This window comes from Zerene cesonia, chromosome 9 (assembly GCF_012273895.1).
Source record: "Zerene cesonia ecotype Mississippi chromosome 9, Zerene_cesonia_1.1, whole genome shotgun sequence".
Lineage (NCBI taxonomy): Eukaryota > Metazoa > Arthropoda > Insecta > Lepidoptera > Pieridae > Zerene > Zerene cesonia.
Window position 1 is genome coordinate 2,328,060 of NC_052110.1, and position 21,517 is coordinate 2,349,576.

At 33.6% G+C, this 21,517-nt stretch overlaps 1 protein-coding gene across 9 annotated transcripts in view; it reads right to left on the bottom strand.

Moving 5' to 3' along the window:
• The window catches only part of LOC119828955 (protein trachealess), a 142,383-nt gene that overhangs the window by 10,443 nt on the left and 110,423 nt on the right, over positions 1 to 21,517 (bottom strand). For all 9 annotated transcript variants that reach the window (XM_038351289.1, XM_038351290.1, XM_038351291.1 and 6 more), the window contains 4 exons: positions 19,071 to 19,309; positions 6,880 to 6,956; positions 3,225 to 3,314; positions 769 to 934 (listed from right to left, as the gene is read on the bottom strand). In XM_038351289.1, coding sequence (XP_038207217.1) covers positions 769 to 934; positions 3,225 to 3,314; positions 6,880 to 6,956; positions 19,071 to 19,309 — 572 coding nt within the window. The remainder of the gene's footprint in view (positions 1 to 768; positions 935 to 3,224; positions 3,315 to 6,879; positions 6,957 to 19,070; positions 19,310 to 21,517) is intronic.

The following is a 21,517-nucleotide window of genomic DNA, read 5'->3' on the forward strand; positions in this document are numbered from 1 at the left end:
ATGAAAAAAATAAAAAAAAAATAAAATAGGCCTATTTTTTCAGTTTTCTTTAAACATAGATTAAAGATTCTTATTGGATTCTTCACATTGAGGTGTTTTATAGTCGTTACGGATTTATATTGAAGATTTGATTCAATTATTATATATTTTTTTTTGTAAATTTTGTCTAGATACTTTAGAAATTAAGCCTCTCAGTTTTTATCTTGAAGGATGTTAATTTTAAAAGTTTCTGTTAATTTGCGAAGACAAAAATTCACCTAAACAGATTGACTAACGGTCGATTGGTCTCTTAATAAATCACCACGACTTTCATACTTTTTCTAGAATTTCTAATTTATTCTGTCCGAATAAATCTAGGTCTTAATCTAAATTTGTATGAGTAAAAAGTAAAGCTATGTTAAACGAGTATAATGAACTCGCAAAAATACGTCGAAAGAAATACTTTTATTTCCTTCAATCGACTTTTTGCTGCTTCGGCATCGTATGTTTGACATCAAAAAGATTTTAATTTAACAGTTTTTTAAGAGATCAGAAAAACGTCGCTGTTTTTGTATAGGCGAGCAAGAATATCGTTAGTTAATGATACGTAGAGGATGTATTTAAATTGTACAAAAATAAAATGTAAGCATCCGTTGGTTTTTTTCAGGACTTCTACATTTTTAGTCATTTATAATGAACACCTAATAATGAGACACTAAAGGGACGAAATTTGAAAAACAAACCCTCTTGGAACGTGTCATAAGACCTTATTTACTTTTAAGTACTCACCATCAGGGTTGTTAGTGCCATGCTGACTTCCCTCTTCACTCCCTGAAGCTGGGCTATTCAATCCTGCACCTCCCCTCCCTGCTAGAGACAACCCTAGTTGCTCTGCTATTTCAGCGTGATCAGCTTGATGAACGTAGTCGAATATACTACTACCAGTCATTTCTACCTAGTGAAGAAAAGTCATTTGAATATAATATGCCTTTTATAGATTATATTGGAAATGAAGTCTTAACTATATACGGTATGAGTGTCTACGAAATGACGTCATATTATTATACTATCATTGCAGTGAGCATGACTAAAGGCACTTAGAATTTATGCAATTACTGTGAAGTTATCATATACGACGACTCTTAATAAGGTTAGGTTCATTTCGATTTCATTGAATGAGGAAGCTTCCTATCCCGGTAACGCAAAACTTTTCCAATGAGCTTGTATTAATAGATATCGAAATGGGTCTGTCTAAGATTCTTAAAGAAAAGCGATTCGTAATTTTCCCATTATTCAGTCCATCCAGTTAGGGAATCTGTTGCTACCCGACTTTCCTGCTGACCCTTTCACGGCGTATGCAAATGTTTAAATGAATTTATCAAATATAATTGTGGGACCTTATTAAGCATTCAGGTGCCGTGTATCCGTAGCGATGGCTCGCATGTGAATAGCAGAGACAATAGTGACGTTACGGTGGTCGTTTCTTAGAAAGATCCCGAGTTTATGGTGTTTACTGATTCAACAATTGGCCGGCCACAAATTTGATTCGTTGACAGCTGTACTGATGTTGAATTGATGTTCGTGTCATATAGATTTTGATATAAGACATCCTGCTAGGCGTTTTACAGTATGGTAGAACGTTTCAGAGGAAATCGATAATTGTAATCACCAGTAGGCTGAATAATAAAGTAATATGTTAAAATCTAAAGATTCGAAAGCTTAATGTACTTTATAAAGTTTTCTAGCTGTTATAATAGTAATACATATTGAGGAACTAGCTGTGCCCCGCGGTTTTACCCACGTAGTACCTTGTGTAATATGTTATATAGCCTTCATCATTAAATGGGCCATACACTAAAAGAATTTTTCTAATCGGATTCAACCAAACAAGCAGCTTCAGCTTTATAAAATTAGTATAGATTACCCGAAATTTGTTAAGAGAAAAATGAAGCGTTAATTTGGTCAACCAAAATACAAGACGTTCCTACGTGGTGCCTGGTGACGAGCTCATAACGTGTGTTATCTTTTCCTCATAAACAGAATCCATGAGTTAGCTTTGCCCTCACGTAAATAATTTCGACCAGAGGGTCTGTACATGTCAAAACAGAAAATAAACTATCCATTCCCTTGTCTATGAACGAAAATACGATTTCCCATTGTCGGCGTTATCAAGGCATCCCGAAAAAATGGGCCTAACAGAATTTAATATAGCTAAGCCGGGCTATAAGAAAGTTGTATGTATTTACCAGGAAGTTTGTGTATTTTATGTGCACGCACACTAATGCGACTCGTGTGAGGTGTTTGGAAGTTTGAAGTGTGTGTAGCTTCAGCATTAGGATGAAGAGCACGCTCGTGCCTTGCCCGAGACGTGACCGGCATCTCTCATTCCTTTCCCCCCATTCGCCGTCTCCCTCGCACCACCCTACAGCCATTTTGTATCAACTGTTTCCCAGTTTTCAGATCTTTCCCATTTCCCTTCAATTTGGGATTTTTAAATTTTAATTTCATTTCCAATATTTTGCTTCGATGTAAATTTTTCCCTATTTTTATCGAATTTCACAGCGAATTTATTCGTTTCTTTACACTAAAAATATTTATGACGAAGATTAACCACGTTAAATAGAGTTCTATATCTAGTTATTACAAAAAACAAACCATCACCATTTTTTATAATTAATTCCATAATGTCTGAAATTAAAACACTACTTGAAAAACGCCTTATGCAGCACAATAAATATAAAATAAGTTTTAAAGGCTATGCTTTTTATTAAACCTATAACAAAAGCTACCAAACACACACAGTGATATTATGATTGTTATAATAACTACTGTTTCAAACACGGATTTAAATAAGAATAATTCCCATACAGATCTTGTCTCGCAAGATTTAAAGGAAACGAAAGGGGTAGTGCGTGAGGCAGAATCACAAGAACGCAACATAACACGTGTCACGATGCTATCTCTCCGGATGTCTTGAGCCGACAAAATTTCGATTACATCTCGCATGAAGCACTGAATGAATGTGATATTCTAGTTTGTGGACTGCACCTGCGTGGAACTGCGTCTACTAATCATGGTAATTCATTGTTTACTTTGTCATCATAAAATATGAGCAATTTACCAGATGAAATTAAAAGTAAGATTCTAACGAATATATACCTAACAAATATATTATAATATTGACATACAAATTATACGTTCAAATGAAACTTGTTGATTGAAAAAATACAGCGGCATGTACTTACTTGTGATAATCCTAAATATATAGACACAGTTTCAGATATGTACAGGAACCTCCCGTCAGCCGCCACAGACAGCGCAAATCCATCGAGAGACTGAAACAAACAAATTTCATTAAGAACTCGTTGCAAACGTGCACCTGGGAATCTTCTGGAATGTTGTTACGTTAATATTTGTGGAGGAAGGCATGTGGAATTCCTCCAACATAAAAGGGAGTCTTCACGACTGGTTGAGGATACTCCGACTGACTGGAACAGATCACCTGGCTCTGGCAAGGCAAACTTGTATCCTGTACTTTTAACCTCCAGGGGGAGTCCTGTAGCGAAACATTTCTGAATCGCGCAAGCGATGTTCTCGCTACAGAGGATATATATAATTTTCCAACATCAATTAGGGCCTTACGCGTTAGTCAAGTAGACTGGCCGTAGATCCTCCCTTTATCGATGGAGGAACTCCACCTTACTTCCTTCATAATTTTCTTTGTATAGCTGTACGTCTAAAACAGCTTGTATATACGCAAGCGTATTGCAATACGGTTAAATAGTATAGTCATTATCTTTGAAAAACAGTGACATAGACAAGAGAGCACCTATTTCAAAACAAATTTAAACTACGAGACACGTGTATTTAATTTTGAAATTTCAAATCTATGTACTTTTATAAAATGCGTTAAGCATATGTTCAATAAATACTTAAACTTTAGGTGATTTCACTATTAACTATTTAACGATGCTATATAAACTCCAAAAAAAATCCAATCATAACTATACAAAGTCCATAATAATACCATTATAAAACAGGCTAATATAAAGTAATAAAAAGAATAAGAATATAATAACGACTTACACAACTTGCATTTTGCATCACACATAGTTTTACGAGAGTTAAGAAATGATTAAGAAACCTCAAAAAAATAAATTAACCGACCTACTGCTTTACGCGTCAAGTCTAGCGCCACAAAGCGCATTGTTATCGGTAAGGTCAGCAAAATAACAACGTTCATAATTTAATGGTTGTTTATTTATAATCGGAGCTGTTATTTGAGTACGTTAATGGATTAGTTGTGAAGGTTCTGAAGTAATTATGGAATTTTTTTTTATTTATTTATACATTTTCTTTCTATTTGATCGAAGTCAATATGGATTATTAATATAATAGATTTTTTTTTAATAGACAGAAGAGAGTCTTAGAGAGAATTTTAAATTTAGTATTATGTTGAATTTCTAAATAAAAACATTTCTCAACTATTATAACAAAAAAACGATAGCAAATTTTCAATAATATAAGTAGACCTATCACGAAAATAATCGAATACAATAGTGGTAATAGACTATAACACTTTCTTCTGTAGACTGTACCTTGAATAAAAACTATAATAGCTTCATATCCATCGATACTAAATAGACGGTAAAAAACCTAAACAAATAAAAGTAGAAAAAAACTTCTATAATCAACTACCAGATACGTAGAACTAAAGACCCTAGAAGGGATCATTCAAATAATTCAAACTTATTGTGGGATTATTGAGTAACAAGATAATATTGTTATTATTTTTTCACGTGAGCGTTACTATATAAGGTAAGGTATACCTTTATTGTTTATTTTTAACAATTTCTCTGTACAGAATTGGTTAAAAAAATAATTTATTTAAGACGTCACTTATTAATTATATAATACGTTATTTAGAACACAATATAGGTTATATAGTCTTCCAAAATTCCAAATTGTAATACAAGTTTTTGATTCAAACAAACCGAAGAAATACTCCAATATTGTGAAATTGTATGAAGGAGGTTAGAAAATAAAAACCTGACAACAATTTGTCGATTCCATTGCTTTATGTGAACAATCGTCTTTAAAATCCGTTATAAAGTATTTCATTTTTAAATGGAACTTATTATTAATCTCGACGGGTGACAATGTACTTTTTATGTGATTAATAAGTTTTAATTTACTGTTAGGTTTGAAGAAAACTGTTATGGATCTATAATATATTATATTATGACAATAATCGCTAACCTGACAAATAAAAAAAAAAGGTAAAAAAATCAGAATTTTCAAATGCCGATTTTTCTATAGTCACGTTTGAAACTCTACACGAAATTACGTGAAACAACTCAAGGTTGGACGACCTTGCAATTGTTGCATGTACGTCCCTATTTTATACAAAAAAAAAACGTACAATACAAATGATCCCGCTACGTTGCATAAAAAACCATTTCTAAGGAATCACGTATTCGTATTTTCAATCAGAACCAAACCGCAACACCCAATATTATCGATATCTATTGCAAAATGATAACGTGACTGAACGACGGAATAATCGATTTTTTTTTAGTATTCCACACCAATTTTGTGATGCAATCGATCAGCTGTGAATAACAGCGTTTTTTTTATTACTAATAGGGTTTTGGTTGGGTGCAATTCCCTGTATGGTTATGTTCTGATCTTGCTAGTTTTCTATATAAATTGTGTATTTGTTGTTTTTTTATGTTATTACGAGGACCTAAGCTGGTGGTTCGCCCGATGGAAGGATCTCCACCACCCATTAACATTCGCAGTGGTAGGCCGTTGCAAATGCGTTGCCCATTTTTAAGAAATTAAGGATACGGAGAGGATTGACGATGGGAATAAAGGACTGGAAGGGGAGGAAGGGTGAGGAAAAGGATATGAGCAAAAAGATATGGTGTAGGAACAGGATATGGTGTATGAAATCATATAATTGGAACGTTATATTTATTGTTGAGTAAAAGAGTAGAATTTATAAAGATTAATTCATTCTCATACGATTATATAGTTTCTTCAAGATTTTTTTAATAAGCGCAGCGGAATCGACATTCAAAATATTCAATTTTTATTCATTGTCATAAACAAATATGTTTAAATACGGAACCGCCATCGCGCCACAGCGCGAACTTGACCGCGTTTTTTTTCGTCAACCCTTTTACAAATCGCCCCAGAAAGTATATATTCGATTAATTTCGTTGTGAAATTTCGAGCGAAATCGAGTAAATATTAAATGGTTGTTTAGTAACAATAAATTGGAGTATCTGGTTGTATTGTACATTGCTTATTGTGTTCTATAAAAGGCGTGAAGGTGTTGCGTAATGGAAGATCAAGTTCACTTTACATTTGTCCGTTGGAAGTAAACAAAACTGATATGATTTCTGGTTTTATAGCATTGAAGTGCTTTTATAAATGAGGAATTTTGAAAGAACAAATGAAAAAAAATCTCAAAACTGATATAGTTTATTTGCTAATTATTAAGCGATTTTAACGCTACGTAATATTATAAATGCGTATGTAGGTATATCCTGTTTTTCTGAGTTTTCTTTACGCCTAAATCACGAAATCGTTTTGGATGAAATTTGGCTCAGTTTGAGGTTGAGACTCGAGTGAGAATAATAATAATAGTTTTCAGAAACGGAAACTTTGGGATAACCTTGGAACTATCTTTCTTTTAAGAAAGAAGCCGCGGGCCGAAAGCTAGTTGCTTCGCTTAAGTGATTTGAAAGAATTCCATGGTTTAATTCCAGCCTGATTCAATGAACAAATCATGTCCAGAAAATATGCAATTTTTCGCATTAAAATTACGATTAGCGACACAATTTATTGAAATTAGTTATCTGTTTCAGTTTTGCCTATTATATATGAATTTACCTGAAGTATGTGAGTGCCCTGATGCTGCTCGAACAACTCCATGGCCATTCCAGCAGCTGTTCTCCTATTTTGAGCACCTGCAAAAGAATAAACAATGTTTATACAACATTTTTTACAATTATATTTTTCGTTTGTTCGACTTGTTTGAATACGCTAGTGTTATTTCTTAGTTTCTTGAAGAAATAGTCTTGTGAATTACTAAATTTTTGTCTTTATCTATACTAATATTATAAAGCTGAAGAGTTTGTTTGTTTGAACGCACTAATCTCGGGAACTACTGGACCGATATGAAAAATTCTTTCAGTGTTTGATAGCCCATTTATTGAGGAAAGCTATAGGCTAAATGTACCACGGACGAAGCCGGGGCGGACCGCTACTCTAGAATAAATAATACTATGTACCATATTTATGACTAAATGACTTTCAAAATATTTTTAACCGACTATGACAGGAAAGCAATATTTATAATATTAAGTGTGATAATGACTTAACATGATTCAAGGTAAACCACAAACTTAGTAAACTTATCCACTATCGAAGGAGGAAGATAAAATTTATCTTTTTGAGAATTACATATTTATTACACAGAGATTCATACAAAACAAAGGAAGTGTGGTAACGTGATACACACAGATACTATCGGAGGGCAGGCTGTGACACACGGACAGTAGCTGACAGGGTTGATATTATTTATAATCACACTAATATTATAAATGTGAAAGTTTGTTTGTTTGGATGTTTGTCCGTCAATCACTTTGAAACTACTGATTTTAATGAAATTTGCATACGGACAGGGTATAAGCTGTGTAAGTGATAGGATACTTTTCATCCCGATTAAATGCTCTCTTGGAATAGAACAGAAATTTTGATATCCGGGCAGAGCCGGGGCGAGCGTCTAATTTTATAGTTTAAGTCGAGGATAAAAATAGAAGAAATAATCTGAAACCTTTAGTATAACAGCGAAAGTAGTTCTGTTTTTCTTTAGGCTTTCTCTCATTTTTTGCTTCGCCTTTCACGGTTTGAGTAATTTAATGAACGTATAAATGTGAATTTTCTACGTAAAGCAACAACGTAATTTGTATGTTATAAGAAATTCAAATAACATAATTTAACAAAAAACCTTCCGCCTTCAGAACCGCCTTTACAGTCTTCCAATTGTAAGAACTTGACCAAATTTAAATGTGACCACAGAGGGCTTTCAAATGAAAAAAGAACAATCAAAATCGGTTTATCCATTTCCGGGGTAAGAAAACGAAAAAAAAATCTATCCTAAATGGATAGATTTCAACCAAACTCGTCCTTTTCTAAGTGGGTTAAAAAACTTTTTTGCTTTTACACACCTTCTTCAGTATCTGAATGACAGACATTTAAAAGTGAAGTCCCGTGTCCCCTACTGGGGTATGGGGCAGACGATAAACATCTGTTTCACTGATCGATTTTCTTTATGGACAAGTAGGTGATCAGCCTTCTGTGTCCTGCCGACCGAGACATTTTTTTTTATTGTCCCCACCAGGAATCGAACCCAGGACCCCTCGGTTCTACGCTCACGCGTTTACCACTGCACCAAGGGGGTGTCATGATGATGATGATGATGACAGACATTTGCTAGTTAGTTTTTCTGTAAATTTGTTGGTCCAGTTTCGCGATTCATCACTACATAGTATAAAACAAAGTCGCTTTCTCTGTCCCTAAGTCCTTTTGTATGCTTAAATCTTTAAAACTACGCAACGGATTTATTTAATAGATAGAGTGGTTTAAAACGAAGGTTTATATATAATAACGTCTATAAAACTATTCCGAATTTAACACGGGCGAGGCCGCGGGTAAAGTTATTTATACAAGAATTGCTCGTATTTAGCAGGTCAAATATCCTCACTACGGAAACCGAAAAGCTTTCAACGGCGCGTCATTGGCCGGCTATAGCAAGGACACGCGTGTCCGCTTGAGTCGTGACGTCGGCCACGGACAGACAACACGACCCGCGCAATACCACTAGTGCAAGTACACACGTTTTTACGTGAACCTCGGGGATTACTTCACGTACTCACGAGTTCACAGTTTGACGCTTTTAATTGTGTGTTTGTTGCTGTTGTTTGTCACCGTGAGCTGTAGATGTTTTAAGAAACTTCGAGAATGCCTTGATAATCAAATCTATACTGTCTTTCCTATATTGTTTTCTTTCTTGTCATCTTCATTTATGTGTAGTTATGTATGTGTGTGTGTGTGTGTGTGTAATAATGTGTACACAGAACGTTACACAGAAAGAAGATGTACAAATAAAAAATATTATGAATCAGAAGGGTACAACAGGCGGTCTTATCACTATTCAAAAAAAAATTCCAGACAACCCGGTGGACAAAGAGACGCAGTGTGCATTAATACAAACAAATAATAATAAACGTAGTCAACACTTTTATGAAATTATCTTTAAAACATCTTCGGATTGTTAATATATACATAAATTTTTAATTTTTTGTTAAACATAATGAATAATACAACGAAACTAACGTCTAAAACAGTTTCAATCTAGAACATTCTAGGGCTTTACAGTTAGCGAATGCAATGTACAAAATACATTGTCATATCAACCGACTGTAAGATAATAGAGAAATGAAATATCCGTTTCTGCTGTGACTTTATCAAACGAGGGTCTCCATACTTCTTGTATCGCGAAATAATAAATAGTAAGAGTGAGTGAGAAATTAAATTGAATACGGACGTATTATATTTATATGTTGCTTTCTTTTGAATAAACGAATATGAGAAATTTTGAAAGAATAGGCAAAAATTTATCACGAGGCGGGATTCGAACCCGCGTTTTTTGCCAATCCGTAGCAACGCCTAACCTCTCGGCCACCACGTGATCCCGCCACAGTAATCGAATTTCTTCTATTCTTTCGGTTTTATGTGCCTTAATTTTTTTTCTATTATTTCAGAGTTTCTCATATATAAAGCATTTCAATGCTAGAAAAACTAAATATTTAATTAAACGAATATGGTTTCTGTTTTTTAGTTGTATAAATTCGAGTAGCCGCTGAAAATCAGCTGTTCATTTTAGTTCTGTGAAATGCTTATCGGCAATCGTTTTAAAGTGAAGTCCCGTGTCCCCTAGTGGGGTATGGGGCAGATGATGTACATCCGTTTCACTGATCGATTTTCTTTAGGGACAAGTAGGTGATCAGCCTTCTGTGTCCTGTCAGACCGAGACATTTTTTTTTGTGCGTCCCCACCGGGAATCGAACCCAGGACCCCTCGGTTCTACGCTCACGCGTTAACCACTGTACCAAGGAGGCGGTCAATCGTTTTAGCATTTAGTTATTTTTTAGTTATTTGCGCATGTAACTAAGTTAAGCACTTTTAAGTTACTTATAAAGTTGTAATAATAATTATATTGATAATGAAGAGTTATGGAGCATTATTAAATACATTATACACATCTTAATGATTGAGTAATTATACATTTCCTACGGAATACAGACTTACGCGGGCGAAACCGCGGGGCGCAGCTGGTACTAGCATAAATCCCACAGTATCCAGCCCACAAACCACCAAATAGATACAGCCTCTAGTCGGCAATATCAAAGCGCAACTCTCTCTGTTTTGTTGAATTAAATCGTAATAAAGCACACGGCTCGGGTATCTCGCATCTCTTAAATATGGTTTGTCCTAAACAGCCATGTGAATTTTATTTTTATCAGTGTAAAGTCGCATGGCCATCTGATAGCGTTGCAGACCTTATGGTTATATTGCTTTCGGTATGTTCGCTCTACGTGAGCTGGCGATAATTTCACATTGTTTTATATACAGGTGTTAAGTATTTTGAGTTGTTTTGTGGATTTTAATTTTCATCTTCACTACATAGTATAAAACATAGTCACTTTCTCCGTCCCCATGTAGGGACATGAGACATACATAGGGATGTATGCTTAAATCTTTAAAACTACGCAACGTATTTTGATGGTTTTTTTAATAGATAGAGTGACTCAAGAGGAATGTTTATATGTATAATAACATCTATTTAACTACTCCGAATTGAATGTCGCGGGCAAAAGCTAGTTAAACGTAAAAGTGAGAGAAATAGACTTCGAACTTTTGATTGTTGTTTGATCAGTATGAATTGACAGTTTGTTATTAATAGGAACTTCAGTTTAATTTAAAGTTTTAATTTATACCATAGGGACGAAAGATTCAAGCACTTTTTAAATTTAAACACAGAGATTTATTATTAACACACTTGAATCGTCATAACACAGCAAAGCAAAACTCTTTACTATACTCTCTTCCAATTATGTCAATTTTACATTTTAGTACATAGCTTAATAATTTTAATACATTTTGTCAACATGATGTTTAGATACATGTATGTAATAACTAATAACTTGTGTGTAAAAAATATAAAAATGTTCAACTACCTTCAATTCTCCGCTATGTAAATACACATTTTTAAATACGTACTTATCCCGCCACTTTTTCAGAAGCATTCCAAATCTAAATTCGCGATTCGTACGATCAATTTGTTATATAAGGTAGAAATGCCATTTATTTTACTCGATCGACCCCACGAACAAATTTTTATTAAGGCAGCTAAGACTGCGTATAATTTTCTCATTACGGTACAGCGAGGTATTACCAAAAGACAGATCTTGGTGTTATTATAACTGCAATTTGAGACAGCGTTAATAAAGTCACATTACCGCTAAGTTTTTAATATTGCGCCATTAAAAGTTGGGGGTTTGTTCTGGCAATGGGAATGCAGAGACAAATGTTGTAGGTTTTTCGATCCAAAGAGCTGATAGATCTATACCTACTGTGTTCTTCAATAGGTATATTAATGTAAAGGTAACCAGTATATATTTTGAATATAGTTGAATTAGTGTATAAGGAATGATGTTATGATGATCTTTAGACAATTTTTTAAATAATGGATCATTAATCATTAGTAAATTGTCAAAATAGCACCTAACCTAAACCCTAAACCTACTAAATATTCTCATCATGTACAATGTAAAACCTACTAAATATTCTCATCATGTACAAAGTACATCAAATGAGAAAAATCTGCCGAATCTGTTAAAATTACTACAGAACCGTTAATTCTCTTGAAAAATCTATTCTTAATACATTCAACTAAAGACAACACTCGCTAAATTGCGGTAAATCCTCATTTTTATTGCAAAAAAGCAGGAATTTATCCGTATTTGTCCATCGGACGTGTGCGGGCAGTGCCAACATTGGCTGGGGGTGTTTTCTTAGCGCCAAATTAAATAAAACTCACGCCTAATAGAGGGTTCGGTTATCAATGCTTTGACCAACTGCAAAAGAAAGTGTATGTGCTAAAACTTTTTCGAATATTTCAATGCTTATACTTCTTGTATTAATAAAGGGATAACGTGCCTTTTCGTTAATGTAATTTTATTAAATTACAAACACAATATAAATAACTAACTAATATATGAGAATTCATGTTCTTTTTTACATTACAACTAAACATATTATATCTATATTGAACGAAGAACTTAAATACTTCCTATGTTTTCTGCCAAACTAAATGCCCATATAATAATAAACATATAACAGTAAGTCCGACCCATAACATCTTAGAAGAGCAATAAATAAAACGGGCTAGTGTTGATTGGCAACCCCCAGAGGCAACACTTGACCGACCCTTAATGAAGAATTACCTCCCTTTGTCCACACTTGAATATCGATTTATTGCGAACTTTATATGGACATGATATTTATGAGCTGAGCTGAGCTCTTTAGAAAGTTAAACGTATGTGATGCTGGTGCCACGTACAGTCTAGTCGTCTTGCACTTTAGTATTTATGACTAGTATAATAACAATAAGGCATTAAAAGTTCTTTTCGGAACCCCAAATCTCATAGGAAAGTAACATTAAAATAATAAATATAGTTGAAAAAACACGCTTTAATGATAGAATTAACTAAATTGACTCATTTGGTGTTATACTGAGTAAACGTTAAGATTAATAATTAAGTAATTCTGGTGTTTTACATTCTGGCAACCCCCATCAGAATAATAAGATTAACTCGTGAATTTATTGTAATATCATCGAACCTTAATAAGTGTGGAAAGTTTGAAATAAATCTCTAAAAACCGTGTGTTTAGGAGACGGTTATCATAATTTTAATACTAGTAAGTCATATTAACACGCAAAAATACAGGTATTAAATAAAAAAGCGTGTTAAAAAGCAATTAATAACTAAGTGATACGTAATACGCATGTAGCCTTTAAAGATATATCTACATTTCAAGATACATAACATTGACTTCGGATACATTAGATCGACTGTATTATATAATGAGAAATACCAAAAAATCACTACACCGGAACATAATGAATTGTAACTAGCCAATTACACGGCCGGATAACCCTTCAATCGTCGGCTGGGGTCGCGCTGACCGGACGAACGATCGATACTAAATAAAAATAGCTGCAAAATCCCGGAAAAGGGCACATTATTCAGAACACGTACTGTCAATATAGAATCGTACAGGGCGATGATTGTGATGCACCGACGAGGGAAAAATTCTCCCAAAACTATACATTGACAGTAATGCGTATGATTTTGAATTACTGTGCAGCATATGGCAGGAAACGCTTGAAAAATGTATCTTGAAAATTATAATTAACTTTATTTTACAGATTCGTAATGTTGAAAGTTCCATAAATGAAGAATGAAGCCACGAAGCCTCCATGAAGCATCAGAATCCATGATAATACATGTAATATTATTTATTTAATTGTGAAGATCGATTGTATTTTAATAGGTGGTTAGAATACGAAAAAAAGTTTATATGAAAGGGGTTTAGAGCGCATTGTTAAAGTGTATTACTAAGGGTTAGGGTTGAGTTCATTATGGGCCGGATTAGCAGGTTAACTCGAGAAGAGATCAAGGAATTCAGCGAAGTATTAAAGGGTTAGTTGAGACGTGCATTTGCCACTGAGAAAGTCTTAATTAAGATTTTTTCCTTGAAAGGCGTATTATATTATTGAAGTTCTATGTGAATATTTTAATAAAATAAAGTAGCACCTAAATCCTAAAAAAGTGTGGAAGTTAAAGTTTATTTATTGTATTTAAAATATATTTGACTTCTTTCATCTTAATCTGACATAGTTTAATAGAAAAATACTTTCTTAATAAAAAGCTTTCATAAAACAAGTGAATAAAAAGGCCTCTTTGACCCAAACTTTAAGGATATTTGCTACAGCCTTGGCGGGTTAACAAAATTTCCAATATTTCGTAGCGGGTGTCGTTGCGTCCGTGTTCCCTTTATTTATTGTTATTTTTCTATTTTGCCGGCAGATGTGCCGCGATATGATTTACAACGGTCTCGTATTAAGGACATGGGAATTACAAGAAAAGTGAGGTTATGTTTTTCTACGGATTAGGGAGATGTTTGGAGCTTTATCTTCTTTGAGTGAAATTAGAAATATAGAACATAGGTTATTCAATTAGTTTTCGAGCCATAGATATGTTTTTGTATGTGATTATTATTTTTATTCCAGTATTAAATGTGGAAACTGTAAATTAATTTGCGTTATTAGAATGTTAAGCTGAAAAAAGTATACCGAATTGAGAGCATCCGATTTACACAAAAACACGTACAGGTTCATTTTCATAAAATATCACCTAAAATAAGCTACAATATAACAAAAGAAAGGAATCAGGAGCATGTTCTACACCCTAAACTATAAATCAACGGTGCTGCCTCCACGCGGCAATATGGGGAACAAAACATGTGTTTACCGCGAAGTTAATTTGTCGAATTTATCTGCTTGTCTCCTGTTATTGTATTGAGAAATATGGCGCTCGTGTGATCTATGTGTTTTATACTGGGATACATCAAATAGCGGGTGAGGTCACATTTTTGTTCCTGTAATTATTAGCGAAGAGTATGAAATAGTTATTTACATGTTATGTTTTTGGTTGGATTCATTAGATTATATATGCGATTTGAAGTTCATATATTGAACAATGCGAAAGTATCTTGCCCATTCATTTATTGCGTTTTAACGCTAATATAATTTCTAATTATTTTAATACAAACATATAGAGCCTTGGAGACAGAGCTACTTTTTAACGAAAAATGGAACGCGCGTAAAGAATTGGATAAAGCGTATGCAAAAATAACTATCAACGTCATCAAAGTGCACGTAAGAGAACGACAGAAACCTAGTTTCCCCACAAATTTGATTAATTTGGCGATATAGTTATGATTAAGTTGTGTCATTTGCAAATGATACTGCAGTATAAGGGTACTTTGCCAACGTTCCTAGTACCCATTTTTTTTTAACGAGGAGGAAATCTTCCAAAGATGCTGTAGCTTTGGGGGAAAAGTAGAGCATGTGGGATTTCTACCCACTAAAACCTCCTCGGCGGCCAAACTCAAAGCACAAAAACAGGGATCCTGGGATCTCCTGTGGAACGCACCAGGATCATATACTGCAAATGATGTTTGTCCTGGCTAGGCTAAAAGCCTTATATCCTTTGCTGCTCAGCCTGAGCACGTGTACGTAATTATTCCACATAACCGAGAGAACCAAATGTTGCCTATTATTCAATTATTCTCATTATAAAGCGACAATTCGAACTAATTTGACATCTGCTGACAGTTCAGCTAATAGAGTTCCGATTTTGAATCTGTCTGAATGATGAGTGAACATTTATTTAAGTATTAGTGTAGTTAGTAATATGTATCCAAGTGTATTATTCCCATAAGAATGACTTAATCTTACAAGAAAAAAACAAAAAGTTCCTTCAGACAGTAATAACAATGACACTGTGATTTGTTTACATAATTCGCTAAAAAAATATTAATTATTAATCATGACAATGTTTTGACGATCAATTAAATATGAATAAAACAACGATAGACATTGCAAAAACAGATAAAAAAATAACATGATAAAATAACCAAATTCTAAATTCAAAAACAAACATGGCGATATTTAAATACGCTTATGCAATATCGAATTACATCGGGCAAATTGTAAAAGACACCGACATTAATAAAATGTATAATTATTCAGCCAACCCCACTGTAACAATAGGCGGGGAATTGGGCCAAAATTTTTAATCTAATCAATTAACAATCACTGCAAGCGATACAGCGCTTGTTAGCGCTGCTTATTTGACGAACGTGACTTGTTTTATTCAAATGGGGTTGGTTTGACGATTTTGTGGCGCTTCATTAGCTGGAGTTTCTTGTGAGCTTTTGGGAGTATGTTGCATAATGTATAGTTTAGACTGGAGTCAGCCTTGTTCAGAGTTCTGTGTTGTTCTGGATTCCAGAGTACTAAGAATTTTCTAAATAAGAGATGGAAGTAGATGGTATTGGTATAAGTCCGTGCCTTGGAGAGTAAATATATTATGTGACTGCCTACATATTATTATGTTAAAATTTTGCAGTCACGAATACGGATTTTAGTCTGAGAGACATCGTAAAATTCTCTATTGTTGCATTAGATATACGTATAAAAATATAAAACAGAGGCGAATTGTTTTTAAAAAGCAAGTTTAAAGTCTATTTAATTTATACATCATCCTTAAAAAGAGCAATGAAGTGGATAATAATGTCTGATAGAATTTATTTATCTTGTCGAGAGTCGGTAATGTTTATAATTTTCCTTTTAATTAAGATAATATATCGCTATTTAAGTGGGAGTGGAGTAGAATATATGATTAACCCATTTGCATACTACAGTGATGAATGCCACTACTATAATTATAAGTTGCCTACTGTTTTGTTTACAGGATAAATAGCATTTGAAATAACTGTTAAGACTTCATTAACAAATGTAAAAATTATTAGATTTTTTTCGTAAAAGATTTTTTTACAAAGATTTTACCGGGAGGTGGACAATTTTAGGAAATTATTAAAAAATTTGGCTAAACAATAGATTCTTATTCGAATAGACATCGAGTATTTAAATACCACTAACATTTATTGCACGGAAAAGTCGTATTTGAATTTTGTTTTATTTTTGTTTATATTTATATGATTGTATCGTGCTTAGGTATTATTTTAGCACAGAATGGGCAATGATACTCGTAACAATATTAATTATTCCTAGTGAGATATTATTAGCATAAATAATTTGAAAGTAAAAAAGTTATAAAAGTGTTTTATTTATGTACTTCGTTTCGAAACTCCCAATATTTTAAACACACTGGATCAAGGAAACAATAAAATACAAGATAAAACATGAAATATCAGAGCATTCCTCCCAAATCGATGTACTATCTCAAGTACCCCTTCCATGTGTACGTGAACCACCAAATTACCCTCAAAAAAACACCACAAAATTTTGACACCCTAAAGTCTAAACGGTCGTGTTTTATTGTCGAATATTTTTATTTTAATACAGCGACAGACTATAGGTGGGTTTGGAAATCGAGTTAAAATGAGAGTGGCGCATGTAGTGATTCTCTCCGCAGTCGCATTAGCCGCTAGGGGATGGAAATTGGATTTACTATGGGGCGGTATGTTGGTACAATTGTTATGAATTTGCTGCGTGTTTAAAAAGCTTTTCGGGATGTTTTTTTGTCTTTTTTTGCGGATAGTTTGTGTTGTAGCACGAATGGTGAAGATGAGAGACGCGAAAACATAAATATTAGGTAACTGTGCTTTGTCACAATTTAGAAAAATGTATCTTTGATTACTTCAATTCAATGTTTGGTTTTTTAAATTTCAATTTTAAGGATTGAAGATGTTTTTGATCATCATACAATAAAATTCTCTTCCAATTCTTTAGTCACGAGAAAAGCCTCTTTTAAGATACAAATATAAATAAAACGTTTAGTCTTAATCAGTAAGATTGCACAAAACGCGAGTTAGTTAAAAGTCTACCAAATGAAGCCACATGTGCCACGTTTGTTTTATAAAACAAATGTTTATTTTACGGCTATAGCATAGGTAATTTATTTATTTGAAGCATTGCGGCTAGTCCCCACGGTGTCTTTATTTGTGTGCACGCTTCGCTTCGCAATACTCGTGATTTACCCCAAGCTTAGGTTCTTTATTAAATTCGTCGATTCTATGGAATTTTCAACCGACGTTCCGAAAAACGAAGGAGGTTCTTAATTCGGCTGTTTTGTTTTTTGTTTTATTCCTAGATTAAATAGACTCAGTGGCTTCTCATCCGATTGACGGAATTATTTTTTATGTGACCACTTTAGAATAAATAATTATGGACCTAATGATATGAGCATTGACAAAGAATCTGGTATGATATAAGACCTATGATAATTGTAATATATTTAATTTTAAATGTTGGTTTCAGGAAAATTAATCATAGGTAAACTTTTTTATTGTAGTCTATAAGTAATTATAGTTATTTCATACGAATGATAATGTTAGTATAAGTGTTCTTGTTTTAACATAACTTCAATGTGGCCAACGCAAAACCATAAAATATCCATAAAGAGTAACCATGACTACATATTGTATCGATTTTTCTATACGGGCTTTCCAAGTCTCGTCAATGAATACTGAACAGAAAGTTTATATAAACTTATTATCATACGTCATGAGCGAAAGTTCAGTCAGGGTCTTAAAAAAATGCTAAAAAATATTCACAACCTAATTTGCTAACCGTACAGGAGCGACATAACACGGTTAGCGCCGACAATGACTTGACGAAGGCAAATTTGATTTGCGAACCCTCCTCAGTTATTTTAAAGGCATTCACTCATTTTGCATAGCTCTGGGGTGAACCAATGGGCTATTTGTTCCCACAATATGCTATCGTTATTGGTTTTGTATCCTTTTATATTTATTAATAAAGTTAAATGTGGAATTAAAAGGTATGCAGTATTGATTAATTTTGTATAAACATTTAACTCTATATTACAAGTGCTAATGTTTGTTCTTTTCTTCTTAATTAGTATTTATTTAATGGGTTACATACTGTATTGTATGCCACGAATCAGAAAATTCAAGTGTCCACCAGTTTCAGTATTCAAATCATCATAAGATTGTATGCTATTATCTGATTAATTTTCTTTATTTTTAGGCCTGATAATATTTAATTGTGTAAAATGTATGCAACGAAATTCATTTTTATAGTCAGCCACATCAAAAGCTCATAAACATAAAGATCACTTTCCATATGTCTAATACTGAAGAATATTACACCGAATATTAAATTTAAAAAAGCACCTTACCTTTCAAGGCTTTGCTAGTGGGCGGAGTGTCCCTGCTCCATGGTGGGTCACCATGTCCGGAGAAGTCACGTAACTTGAGGTAGCTGATGGTGAGCCGGATGATCGATGCCTTATCCAGCTGGCTGGTGATGGCCGCTGGAAGTGGCAGCATCTTCGCGAGCTCGTAGAACTCATAGTTTTCCTTCCCGCGGCGTGATCGAGCTGCATCTCTGCTCTTCTCTTTCCGTAGCTCGAGGATGCTGTAAGGAAAGGGATGGTTAGATGTCTTGCTATTTCTTTTTGGGATGTTAGCCGTTGGTTCAACCTAAGATCGAATTGAACCGGAACAATGATCTCTTACGCTCGCAAATAATGTGGATCTGTGAATTACCAAGAATGCTTCTACCAGTTTCTACTGTATTTCTAAACTGGTAGAACAATTTTTCTGATCGGTTATATCATTACAAAGTCAGTTTATTGGATCTAGAGATTACCCTTTATGGCCTCATGAATTAACAAACGTTGGACATCTTTTTATATTGCGTGTTATAGGTAATCTATTGGAACGTATGGTCTAGGAGTTAGATTTTCATTTAGATGGCTAATAGTGTGCCAATGTGAGATAATTCAATGAATGACTTTATTTATTCCTTAAATACAGTTGCTGTTACATTTTGAATGTAAATGTTTAACAAAAAGTTAATCTTTGACAATTGGACTTTGTATCTACGAAAATAATCGTATGAGAAAGATATGAGAAGATTGTTTATATTTAGTATTAAATAAATTAAAAAAATTCACAATTTTTCTCATTTTATATGTACACAGATAACGCAATAAATAAAATTATTCGTTATGATAAGAAAATTTTATTTCTCTTGCAATAAATATTTTCTCTTCTTAAATCATTTTAATATCCCTCATAACGCAATGTCTAATTGTATATAAAATATACTTACACATAAAAGTTTAAAATACACTAATTAATCTAATCAATTATCTATTTCAAAAATTAAAAAAGGACCCACATCAACAATTCACACTAAAAAACGAAGATTCTATAACAAACTGCGCATGCGTTTACCTCTATATAAAAATCTATTATTACACTTATCTACACATCAAAGTGGATATGTTAATAATACAAACCAGTTATAAAGTAAGTATATCAAGTGGGAGTTGCCGCGCCCTCGCCCGCCCTCCGCCCAGTCTAATGACTTTATTTTAATCACTACGTATTTTTAAGTGTTGTGTTTTGTATGCGGTGATGTTAATGGAATTATTTAAAATAGGTGTTTTTAAGGATGAGGGTATGTTTATGTTTATAATAGCTTTCTTTATGTGCATAGATTAAGTAGATCCCTACTAATATTATAAATGCGAAAGTAACTATATATGTATGTCTGTGTGTTACGCTTTCACGCCTAAACCACATATAAGTCATCACAGACAAGTAATGTCATTGTACATTGTCTGTGATGACATGAATTTTTATTATGATTAGAATGTGAACCTTTTCTTAATGTTGTTAAATCGAAATAAGGTAGACATTGTTATTTACATGCACCCAAAGTACTGAATGAATAATATTTAAGAACAGAAAAAAATCGAATAGCTACGCCTGACTTCTCAGCTAGGTCGGACGTATTATTATCAATGGCCGTCTACTGTCTCGGTACGGTAATGGACGATCGATTTTTACATTCTTTAGATATCTCTCATTTTAAAAACATTTTAATATTATGAAACTAAAAAAAAAACATAAAGTACCCACAGGCTATGTCTTGCCTACTTCAAACCATTTCTCATAATCAAACTTCGTAAAATTACCAATTTACAATAAACAAAGGTAAGCATTAAGACAGGCTGGGGCAGTAAACCTTTGGTGCGGCGTAAGCGATCCCGTGATGGGTTTTGTTTTACGATCGAGCTAGATTACAACGCTCCCGAGAGTGCCTGCTTTATTGTCACCTGAGTAAGGTCATTTGGAAACAGCTATCCCGAACGTTACACATAAAGGCCTCTTTTGAAAGTATAGATTTGTCAAGTTATTTTTGTTCTAAAATATGACGCCATTAAAAAACTAAGCCTAAAGCTTTACACGTAATTCATTGTCTACGTTTATATCCAATACAATAACCTTATCAAAACAACAGCTTAGGGACTAATAACTCTTAAAAATAAAGAAAACGTAACCGGACCTTTGCGCGATTAGATCTAAATTTCCGATAAACGGGTTCAAGTATAAAACAGCGGCTATTTCGTCTGATTTAATGTTCCTCGAGGGTCAGAGAGCGTACGGTATTAAATTGTTTAAAATAACTTTAGAGTGACCGAGGGTTACTTGCCCCTGGCTATTGTATTGTAATCTTAAATGCGTAAATCTGTAATGCTATTTGATGGAGCCAAACGTTTGTTTGTGGTAAAGAATATTTTTTATTAATTTAGGCATTATCCACAACACTACA